The sequence below is a fragment of the Tauraco erythrolophus genome, chromosome 17, assembly GCF_009769465.1.
Source record: "Tauraco erythrolophus isolate bTauEry1 chromosome 17, bTauEry1.pri, whole genome shotgun sequence".
In the NCBI taxonomy this organism is placed as follows: domain Eukaryota; kingdom Metazoa; phylum Chordata; class Aves; order Musophagiformes; family Musophagidae; genus Tauraco; species Tauraco erythrolophus.
The window spans coordinates 17,734,030-17,746,068 of NC_141481.1; the positions used below are offsets into that span (position 1 = coordinate 17,734,030).

At 46.2% G+C, this 12,039-nt stretch overlaps 1 protein-coding gene across 1 annotated transcript in view; it reads right to left on the reverse strand.

Annotated features, from left to right (window-relative positions):
• The window catches only part of DNAAF8 (dynein axonemal assembly factor 8), an 86,919-nt gene that overhangs the window by 36,501 nt on the left and 38,379 nt on the right, over positions 1-12,039 (reverse strand). Inside the window, exons 13-18 of the mRNA XM_086622180.1 lie at positions 11,191-11,307; positions 8,817-8,961; positions 6,232-6,346; positions 6,052-6,174; positions 3,187-3,293; positions 647-801 (exon numbers count right to left, since the gene is read on the reverse strand). Of these exons, the coding sequence (XP_086478306.1) occupies positions 647-801; positions 3,187-3,293; positions 6,052-6,174; positions 6,232-6,346; positions 8,817-8,961; positions 11,191-11,307 (762 nt within the window). The remainder of the gene's footprint in view (positions 1-646; positions 802-3,186; positions 3,294-6,051; positions 6,175-6,231; positions 6,347-8,816; positions 8,962-11,190; positions 11,308-12,039) is intronic.

Below are 12,039 nucleotides of genomic sequence, written 5' to 3' on the forward strand. Positions count from 1 at the left end.
ATTGCTGTTTCCTTAGGCTGACTTGCCAAAACGCCAAGCGCGCTCTAACTCAAATCTATCATCCTGTTAGACAGAGCTTCAGAGAAAGAGAAAAAAAAGTCATTATTTTTGACAATAGGAAAGCTCTTTTTGCAACCCATCTGGAATGCATCAAACTAGGAGGCTTCCTGCTGAAAGGCCATCAGCAGTCCCAGAGGGACTGTGAAATACATCATCAAACATCGGTCTGTTAGATGAAGACTATTCTCCCAAATGCACGTTTGCAGATCAGAAATTGTGATTTTGGTTTATGGGGCTACTGCCTGCTTTTGCTTATTTTGAGATCAATGGTAAAACTCATGTTTGCCTCAGCAGGGGGAGGCTCGATTATGAATTTACATTTCTGTTCTCAGTGAGAGGCTGAGGCCTGGTGGGATTCTCCTACTAAAGCAAAACCAGCATTGAGAGCAACCAGAGCACCACACGCAGGAATCCAGAGAACACGAGTGCTGGCTAGGCTAGTAAAGAGACAATGAGCGTCCTTGAGAACACTCACTAGAGGACTGTTGGCTCACATACCCATAATGTTCTACGATTCTATGATAATTAGTTTCAGAACAACTGGCAAGCCCAGGTACACAACTGAGCTGTGCATTCCGTCCAGTACCTGACTTGCTGTCATGCTCAGCACAGCGGCTTGCGCGGGTGAAAGCTGCAGCTGTCTGACTCCTTGCAGAACAAACCCCCGATGAGCACAGACTGAAATCACATCACCGTATGCATGAGGAGATACCACAGGCGACACCATCAAAATGATGTCTCCTAGATCAAAAAGAAAAGCAGCATATTATTTCCACAGAAGCAGTGGCAGCAAAGCAAGGCAACTCTCGCAGTGGCTAGTTCCAACTTGAAGCGCATCCCAAATGGTGACACTGTATTTTACAGCCATCCCTCTCTGCTATTATTGCTGGTCCTAGCCTGTAGCTAGCTTCTACAATCTTGTTCAGCACTAGCTTCTGCTTCCCTTTGTGCCTTCTTTAGTCCTGTCTCTAACTCTCATCCCACAGCGTGCCTTGTGGCACGGGTTCCTGAGTCTTTGGACCAGCCTGTGATCCTGACCTCACCTCACTCTTTGGTTTGGTACCATCTGTGGCTTCACAGGTTCCTTATCTTGGGTCATCATGATAATGGTACCAGCCTGCTCTCTCCTACCTGATTCTCATCCACCAGGTCTGGCTTCTCATTCTCTCCTTGCACCCCTCATCCCAGTAGATCAGGTTATAGAAGCAACTGGAATTTATGTTGGGTTAGAACCTTGGGTTTTTAGACTCCTCTTTTCTAAGCCGAATCCCAAGCTCACTGCCAACAAGGTGGCAGCACATGCTATGAGCAAGCTCAGGAAGAAGTGCCTGCAAGATCTCCTGAGCAGTGTCTAAGCCCCATCTTAGGTACTACAGGACAAGCTCAAGACTTCCTGAAAACTCTGAACTACCTGAGGTATTTGCTTTGTTCTAATCTTGTCTTGGGTCTCTGCTTTTACCATCGTTATTACACTGTCCTAGTCCTAATATAGCTTTTTTTTTTTTCTGTACACAATGTACATTCAGAGATCCATAACCTGCCAAGAGCAAGCTCTGAAGACAAATGCTCAATATCACTCCTACATGGGTTTCCTGTACGCTGCCCCATTAATTTCTCTTTGCTCTAACCGAATGATAGAATGAGGCTGGAGTATTTTAGTCTCTGTGTTCCAATTACACCTGTTTTGGGGGGCAGGACTATCAGCGGTGAATGTTTCTTTTGGTTCTAGACTTTGTGATATGGATATCTGTCCCCACAAGAATCTGACTCGGGCTCAGCCTGGTAGTTCAAAGCAACAACAACAAAACAAGGGAAATATTGTGTTTATTATCAAGGATGGGAGAGGCAGAGTGTTTCTTTGCCTAAAAGTTCTGTTCGGCTTTATGGCTTTAATTTTGCAGGCTTTGAGCCAGGCTGACATTAGTGCCACATTCATTATATGTGAACTCTCAAAATTTAAGGCTGCAGGTGATAAGATTTGGGTTCCTCTCCAGTTGGTAACACTTTAAAAAAAACATTTTTCACATACACATACCCCAAATCAACAAGAATACCTGCTAGAGTCAGTAAAACTTTGATTACTGAGAAGGTGCAGGTATACCTGGTGGGAGTTGCAGTATATTTGTTCTGCATGCTCTGCCTCTTCCTGTCTCCAAGAGAAGCTGCTGGAGACCTGAGGGAAGGAGTCAGTGAATGTTTCCTTTCCTTAAAACCCCATAGGGTGTTTGCTTCTGGACCAGATCTGAGAGTCATGATAACTCAGTTTTCTGTCTGAGGAGCAAAGCTTGATCCTGAGCCCAAATACAGATGGAACGTGGTGTGGTGTAACTCAGCAGCCTACATCAAACGTGAATCACTAATGGCCATAAAAGGAAGGGGAGTAAGAAACTGTGACTCATTCCATCAGCAGCAGCCAGCTGCCATCAATACCAATCCCAAATAACACAGAGCCAATGGCTGTCTGCCAAGCTACCTGACTTAACACACCCAGTTATACCAAAGAGTGTACCTCAAAGGTAACACATTTTCTCCTTTCTCCATTTTCTTTCTGTCACCCTGTGTCACTTTCTGCTCCTTTCATCTTTTTGGCTTACACTTTCATTCTTTTCTCATCCGTTCTTTCCTGTGGCAATACAGTTTTCCATGCCTTCTTTCTATGTCAGTACAACCCTGCTTTCCTTCTGCCATCTTCTCCCCAACAGCTGCTGAGCTTCCACTCCCCTCAGGTTTTTTTCCCTGTGAAACTATCTTCAGTTGTGGGAGTAGAAACCAGACAGCAATGCTCTAATAGCAGTGTCTTCACATGACTCTTTCTTTAATGAACAGGCCCCTATGTGCACAGATTTCCCATGGGGTGGTTTTGTGGTTTTTTTGCCCTTCAGTGAAATCTAAGCAGCCTACAGGACTCCAGCAGCTACTCCCACAAGGAGGATGAAGTGATAACACTCCTCTGTCACTTCATTTTAGGCAACAGTGTTTCACCAGGAATTCATTCCTGGCTCTAGAACTGGCCAGGTCACAGCACTGAGCAATCCAGGCAGGCAGAATTTCCTGAAACAGGTGGGCTGGAGTAAGGTAATATTGTAAGTGAAGGAGAAACTTCAAGATTCATTCCCTAACACTGACCTTTGGTAGTTGAGACAAGCATTGCTGGAGGTTGAGACAGCACCATGCCCTGGAGATCGACCTTTTCTTCATCTGCTTCTGCCCTGGCTGAGGAAGGGCTCTGAGAGCTAAAGGAAAACAATAAATAGTAAAAGCTGTTATGCCACGTTCTGACTCAAACCTACTTTCTGCAACAAACCCGGGGCCCGCAGAAGCTTCTCTAGTAAAACTGCTGGAAAAAACGTTTCAATCTCTTCTGTGACATGAGCTGCATCAAGGTCTCTCTGACTGAACATCATCTTATATTACTACCCCCTATGGCTCTCTGTGTTCAATTAAAAGCAGCTAATGCAAAGTAGCCAGCTTGGTAAGGAAATCTGGGAGTCGAGAGATGTCAGGCTGTATTACCAGAGCTTCTCCTACCCACAGATGGATCACAGCTGCTGTGCACTTTTGGTTCTTTAGCCAGAGTTTAACCAGTTCTAAAGGTTCATGTTGGGCAACAAGCACAATGTGCTGGCAGAGATGTTCATGGCAGCGAAACCTCTACAGCATTCCTGCTTACCCAAAAGATCCAAATCACGGCACAGGGAACATAAGGTGTGGTTCTGAAAGCCAGGGACCAACAGCAACGCCAACAGCAGCCTGTGCAGCAGTTTGGGTAGGCCTGGGAAGCGCAGGCTGCTCGGGCAAACCCACCTGCCCTGTCCCCTGCCACCGCCGAGGCAGCCGGAACACATCCTGCTCCTTCACTCCCAGGAGACCACGGCATTTGCAAGTATAATCCAAAAACTGCAATCTGAGTTGCACTCTGTATTCTCCTCTCCCAATGGACCAAATTACCAGCATTAGGAGACAGACAAGTGTATTATTTAGAATGTAGTGGTGCTCTGGACTGGCTAAGTTATACCAGATGAGCATAATTCATCATCTTTGTATGAGGAAAAAAGCATCCCTGAGGAAAATAAACAAATAAAGAGAACGAAACTTTGCCAAATTCATTTTTTTTCAAATCTTAAAAATAAAAACGATAAGAGTCACTGTTCATGGTGAAGCAGACTGAACTGTGACACACAGTCCCTCCACAAGCATCGGATTAACTCTACATGGCTGCACTTTGTGGCTCTGCAGAAAGCACCGACAGGACTGCAGATTGCCTCAGCTCCAGCCTGCTGCCACCGACACCGTGTGCCACGCTGCACCCAGCATCAGAAGGGAGCTTTACAAACCTGCCCAGAACTCGCAGGTGTAGGGCTTTGTCTGAGCTTTCACCACAGCATCATTTATTTAGTTCAGCAATATTAAAAGGAGACACCCAGGGCCTGAAAACCCCAGTGTAGAGGCTGGCGTCCTGTGTGATTACACAGGCCTGTGTGACAAGCATGACAGCCACGGAGAGGAGATATGTAGTTGGATATTCTCCTGCTTGGTGGAAAATCCTTGAAGCCCTAAGCCAAATCTTTTGATAAAGCACTGCAAAACAAATGCTTCAAGCCACAGATCTACCTATGCTTGGAACAACCACAGGGGCGTCTTTCAGCAGTCGAAAAAAGACAAGTGCCTCTTCGCTTCCCTCTGCAGACCAGCCGACTCTGATCCTCCAGAGGAAAGGGACCTCGGAGTGCAGCAGAGCCCTTCACTTACACAGGACTAAACGAGCTTCCTGTGTCCTTAGGTTTGAGTCTCTGTCCAGGAAATTGCAAGATTGTCAGGAAGGGAAGCGACTGTTTTGTGCTGTAGGAAGTACTCATCTTCATTAAGGAAAAGCTGCAGAGAGGTTTGGAAACAGAGCGCTGGGAAGGAGCACAAGAGAGTCCAGGCTACTGATCCAGCCTGCCCTCTGCCTCTCTGCAGGCGCAGACGGGGCACAAGGGCTGCTCAGTGCCAACCTCCCCAGAGCCGCTGAAGCTTTGCTCCCTGCCACCCACCCCTTTCCCTCACACATCTCTGCTCTGCTGAGTAAGGCCAACAGCAGGCAGCCTGGTAGCCTAACATCACTGTCGGAAACCAAGCAACTTCCACATTAAAAAACATTAGGTAAATCCATTTCTGTCCAAGACGGTCGAAGTGAGTCTTTGGGAGCTGTAGTCCCCTCCCTGTAGCACTACACAGCAGAGCACAGACGGTCTAGATCGCGTGATGGATTAATAGGTGCTTAAAAGCCCAGTTCCCTCTGCAGCCATATCCAAACCTGTCTGACAGCGAGATTCCAGGCTCCTGAATGTCACTTGTTCTCAGCACTTTTTGGCACCCTATTGCTATGCCATTAGTTCCTAAATTTCATTTCTCATGCTGTTTGCTAGAGTTAAAAGTTTATAAGCCATCCTTCGTTTTCACACACTGCTGTCATAATCCTCCAAAGAACCTTTTCCATCCAAAGCCCCTTATCTCTAATCAGTTGATATGGAAGATACACAGGGCAAAGCCAGATTGGGCTTTCCAGCAAAGGCCACTCAGTGGCACACACTTGCAGCCCTTCTCCAGCACCAGGCGCAGCTGGGAGAGGTCTCAAATCCATCTGATCAGATGTTTCGGGCACACAGGGCCCACGAGCAGGTGCTGCAAGTGTAGGGATTACAGGCCTAGCTACCACGGAACAAGTGGTGGGAAGCAACTGCAAGAGTCCCATATCTGACACCTGGACACATCTATTATGTGCTGCAGAGGAGACAGTCCTGGGAGAGATGGACTTCTGTAGACTCTAGTAACTGGTTTGGAAATACAAAAGTAGACAGATGGCTCCCACCCTGCGCTCTCGTTCACTGAGAACTTCAGCAGAAGACTGATAACTAAAGACAAAGCACGTGAGCTGGGGGCCTGCCTGGCCTTCATCTCATACTTCATCTGTGAGAACAACCACAGTTCAAAACCACCCAGGGCCATCACCTCGCTCTGTTGCCTGGGGAAGGCAGATCCAGGACACCAGCAGCCCTCCCTCCGAACCAGAGGCACAGCTCCCTGTGCACGCGGCTGTCCGGGTGCGGCAGGTAGACGAGAGGCTCCGCTTGGCTCCTGCGGTGGATGGCATCGATGGAATCGCGGTCCGTCACGCCGGCCAGCTGCGGCTCAGAGGGTCCAATGACATTCTGCAAGGTGCTACGCGCTTTAGGCCCTCTCACGCTTAACGCCAGCACTGGTGGCACCGTGCCAGCCTCTGAAGTGTAGGAAGAAGGCAGCTTTTCTGCAAAAGACAAACATATGTGTGACTAAAACATGGAACCACCTGCCCCAAGGTCACTCATGCCACTCAAGTGCCCCTTTTCAGATCTGTCATAGCCAGACTTCAACAAAGCAACCTACTGGTCACCTGTCCTGAGGGTGACGTGCTGGCAACCAGCAGCATGTTTCCACCCAACGGTAAATCTGAGATTAGTCAAGGTTGTCTGTTAAAGAGAGAGGAGTTTGTTGGCTGGTGGTTGCTGTGGAAAGGAGCGTGCACAGGGTTAGTTACCACGCAGCTGCTGATACACGACGAGTCAGCACTTCAACCTCAGCACGTTGCTCATGCCCAGGGGGAGGCTGCGGGATTGAAGGGGAGACAGGAACATGGGCCCGAGGAGAGCGATGTAATTTTCAACAGATATGGGAAAACTGGGATGGGGATCACAAACTGGAAATGTGTGGACTGCTTTTCTAGATTATTTCTTTCTGCATCAAATACAGATTTTGTACTATGTTGTAAGATGACATATCCAGGCAAATATTCGATTAGCCACCTTTATTTCCTTGTCAGGACTTGAACTGTGGCTTCCTTATTTCCTGCAACAACTCTTTGCTATATCTCTGGAAAAATTTTCTCCATGTCTACTGGTAGCATAGTTGGGGTCCAGTAAGTAACCCCAGAAAGAGAGCAAATTTGGCTCCTCTGCAGTTTTAACTGCAGACGTTAGAAAAAGCAGCAAGGTGTGTCATTTTCTTCCCTGAGGTTTAAAACCACATTCAATTACATCATTTGTTGCGTAAGAATCAGAAGCCAGAACATAAGTCTCCAGAGCAGGTAGATACAGGAGAAACTGGCTGTAAATATTTAAAATAATAATTTTAAAGTTTTCAAGCTAAGGGTAAAAATCTAATTTACAAACTCGCATAGCAGTCGTCAGCTCAAACAAACTGTTTCTTTATAGGAAACGTTCCTAAATAATGGTGCATGGTACAGAGCATTGAGGCAGATCTGCTGCCTGTCATCTCCTAACGACTGGTGATTTTATGGTTTTCTTATTCATTTCTGAAGTCCTTCTTCATTTCTCCAGCTATCAGTGTGAATTTATTACGTGCACAGCGCTGAGACAACTGCAACCGCAATCCCATTTCTAAGGCAGTCTGCTCCTATTGTTTTCAAACGTAAAAAGGGGGCAGGGAGAATTTTTCTCCGATTAATCTGGTCTTCACTCATCTTCCGCCTGAGGAAAAGGAAGCCCATTTCTCTCACGCTCAGCCTGCCTATACCTTTCCCCAAGAGAAACGGATTGCCTGTATTCGTGATGGTGTCACATACAAACCTTCCAGGAGAATTTGGCTTAAAAGAAAGTCTAAGTACTACACTGCAGAGGCAAGAGCTCTATACTTCGCAGCTAACGTAACGCCTGTCGCTCTAGAGTTATATTGCATTAGCAACTAATGAGCAACTAATAACAAGCATGATGTTGCATGATATGGAATACTCTATTGGCCAATTCAGCCCTCAATTTTAGGTCTAAGTTCAAATCATAAGAGGAGTTGTGGGCCCTTTGTCCCAGCCATGGTCTCCCCCCAGGCCTGTTGTGCTCCTGCACACTGGCAAGACATTGGGAAGCTGAAGTGTCCTTGATATCTCAGCACCAACTATAGACATCGGTGCGCTATCAACATTCTGCTCATAGCAAATCCCAGACTAAATCCAAAACACAGAGCTCTTCCAGCTGCTAAAAAGAAAAACTAACTCTGCCCCAGTCGAAACCAGGACACATGCATGCTTTAAGCCAGGCGTTGTTATTTCACAAATGGAAAAAATAAAGACCTGAGTGGTACGTGCCAATACTTGAAAACACTGGTGTCTAACATTAAAGACTTAGGAATTTGAGTTCAGAGACCCACATCATTTATTTTTTTTTACCTAATCTTCTTGGTCTCCCATCTCAGACCATCTTCTATTGGCAAACGTGACATTTTGGTGATGGCTTATCAGCCAACATAATTACAGGATGGCTAGATCAGCACTCTTGCCCATGGCTTCTGAAGTTCCATGGGCAATGGGATGGGAGGAATTGAGGAAGGCTGGATTTTCTGCAGCCAAAACCTTCAGGAAAATCAGTGGGAACTCATTTAGTATATTTACCTCCTACGAGTCTAACCCTGGAGCTTAGAGTGCTGCAATCAGGGGAAGATTGCTGCAAAGAACAACAAGTAAACTGGTTTAAGACACAACAAAGTATCAAGGGTTAAAAATTCAACTCGTGGATATTCAACACTGGGAACAGAAGGAAAGAAACAGCCCAAGATATTTTATTATTTATTCTAGGAATGACATCAGAACCGATAAAGCAACACTCATGTAAATCTGATCCCCTCTCCCCGATGCCCACAGTGCTCTTCACCTTAGCGCATTCCCAGCTCTTTGCCTTCACCTCAGTATCATCACATGATGGAATCTCTGCAGGAAAACTAGACCTCACCTGAGCTAGAGAGCAGCACGTTGTGCTGAGGATAGAGCAGGCGAAGTCCACAGATATCCAGACCAGAACTGAGTACCAGCTGCAACACGTGATGGGTAGCCAGGGGACTTCGGAAGAGAGTTTCAAACAGCAATACCATGGCAACCTGAACAGCAAGAGCACGTTGAGGAAATAAGCCAAACGCTTCCAAGCCCTCAGTGACCACACAGCTGTATCTCTTCTGCTCACCTTTCATTCCCATGCTCTAGCTACATTGTAAGAGCTACAAAGAGGCTTTCTTTAATTTATATTTACGTGCAGCTCAGCACAGTACGCACTCAGCTTCAGATTGAATCATAACTACCTGTGGTAATTACGACTGAATTTATTTCTGCTGATATAATTGTGCCTTTTGTCACATAAACCCACTAGTAAAAACCTGCAAGTTCTGCAGGGCAGAGACTGCAGTGTACTACTCCTGCTGTTTAACTTCACGTACCACAGAGAGATGGTTAAATAATAACAGACCAACTGGTTGTTTCTTTATACCTACAAAATTGTCAAAATCAATATTAAAAAAAATAAATACACATTTTGAAATCTTCTTTACCAGACTAATCCAATTCAGCCCATCCTGGCATGTAGAAAGACGTACACCAACACATACTGAATGTCTCTACCCAAAAGGGAAGCAAATTATTACTAATTATTACTACTTCCCCATCAGAAGAAACACATTCTTTTGAAAAGGGAGGGCTTTATGACAGGAAGTTGTGTGCTGCTGTGGGTAATAAATTGCCTAGCTACAGTTCAGACAAGCATGATTGTGCTGGCCTCAGATTTGTGCACGGTTCTCCTGGATGTAAAGCAACACAACGCTCTCCCCAGCAACAAACTTTATGGCTGCAGTGAGCGCCAAATGAATCCATCACTGTTGGACACTTCAAATGAAATGCTACTCCCCCATAAACACATCATGAGGCTTATACCATCATGATAAATGAAGATATACATCTACTCAAATCATCAAAAAGGGGTCTAATTAGGAATAAAAGCTCTATTTCTTTATGTTTATCTAGCTCAATCTCCTGGTATTAACCCAGTTTTCACAGCAGCCAGTAAGGATGTATTTTTTGTAGCTGCTGTGAGCATCCCTGGGGCTTGGCTGCCCGGGCTCGGGGCCAGCTTTGCTAATGCAGCTGTCCAGCTCTGAGAACCTCCGAAACTGCCCGTCTCCCCTTCGCTCAGGAGCCAGGTGCGTGGCTTTGGTCTCCGTCCCAGCTTCATGGCAGGTGTGCCTTGGCCCAGTCTCATGTGTCGCTGACCCTGGCTGTTATCCTAATCTGCTGACTCTCTGGCTTGGCCTGGTCACTACGGACTCGGGGCTGACCCTGGTTACTGCTGCTGGACCCGCTCTGCTCTTCTTGCTTGGGTGACGTGGGACGGCACCCTGCCAGTGAGGCCACTGGCCCTGCCTGCCTTGCTGTCAGCCTCAGCTCCTGCCTTGCCTTCCCTTAGAGCACCCTGCCCTTGCTGTGAGAGGTCCACACGGACCCACTAACAGCACTCCTGAGGCACTTCAACGAAGACATGAGGCATTTCCCAACCATGCCATGTGCCAGGTACCTTCAGCTCCTAATTGTGGACTTCAAGTGTCTTCCAGGAGCATGGTAAGCTCTCAGCAACTGGTCAGGTTTGCTGCACGCTCAGGAAGAACTTAACACATCTGCACCTCCCTGAATCAATGGTCACAGGAAACTGAACTCTGTCAGATCAAACACGCTACGCTTTGTGCTGCGCAAGAGCTAAGAAAGGTGAGTTACCATAGTTAACAAGTTATCGTAGATGGGTGGAGGTCCGGTGCGTTTTGGTAAGCACTCCTGGACAGAGGTAAATATGAGCTAATTCAAGTTACCTTAACCTTCTCTTCTTCTGGAGTACACTAAGTGGAATTACTTGCTACTCGTTCCTACAACACATGCACAGTTACTGTAGGTCAGCTAGACAGTACCAGAAGCTTCGGAAATTTTTTTGAATGTTTCTAAGCACAAGTTTTTTTTAAAAAAAATTGTACGGTAAATTGGCTTGTAGTCAAATGGTTTCAGGTTATCAAAATTTTGTCTACTGTTCCTGATTTGCACCTGGTTGGTAGCAATTTCTTCGACCTGCACATTTCATAGTTTAATCTTCTGTGGCTCAGAGCAATCGGCACATCAATACCGATGACACAAAATACTCAGCTGATAGATTTAGGTCTCAGTGAGAAATACTTCAAGATGAGTATTTGTACCAAGGCTCAAGATGGAAATATTCCAGGTCACTTAATCGTCTCTCAACTTCCCACATCATCCCACAAGCCAGAAAGGAGTGGTTTGTTGTTGGGTTTTGGTTTTACCTCAGTGTCTGTATCTCTGCAAGCCTCGATGCTGCTGCTATTAGGGAAGTATTTTTCATCAGTTTCGACTGTCTGCCAGTAAAATCCATTTGGCACCACAAACACCTTCTCCACTGCCTGAAATGCACAAAGGACAACTCTCACCTGGGTGTTATCTTGATCCCTCAAAATAAAGGGCTAGGAAAAAAGTAGTATTTTAGGGCTAGAGAGCACGTAAGGCTGCACGTTAATGGATTAAACTCCTTAGTCCAGTCTATCATTTGCTTTCTTATAGCTGTACCATGAGCTCCAATGAAGTGATATCCCAAGAATATGAATCTGCAACTGCTTCCTGAGAGACTGAACATTCCCAGGTCCAACCCAGTGACCCTACAACAGGCAGAGCACCCGCTGACACGAACAGGAGTTGCACGCAAAAGGCGCTGCAGGATCAGGCTGAGCAGCTCGAGACCTTGATTCTCCACCACCGTGCTGAGCATCCAGCTGAAAAGGGCTTTGTCAAAGGAATGCTCTAATTAACTAATCAAACCAAAGGGTAGGGAAAGAACTGCATGAACTTCTACATGCCTGTAACCAAAATAGGACATTTCTCCTGTGCTCATGTCACCACGAGTGACACATATCTGTAAGTCTTATTGTGCCACGTACTCATGGATAGGCAAAAAGACTCCGGCATTTAGGTCATGGCTTTACAGAAATGTAGCGTTTCCCAATCTCAGCACCTAATTTTGTTTCTCATACATTTTCTGAGCAGCCAAGCAAGCAACTTGTACAAGTGCAAGTTTAAGGATGTGTCACTCACGAGGATTTGCTGTGACTGCATGCTCAGTAAGCAAGGCCAGAGTCCAA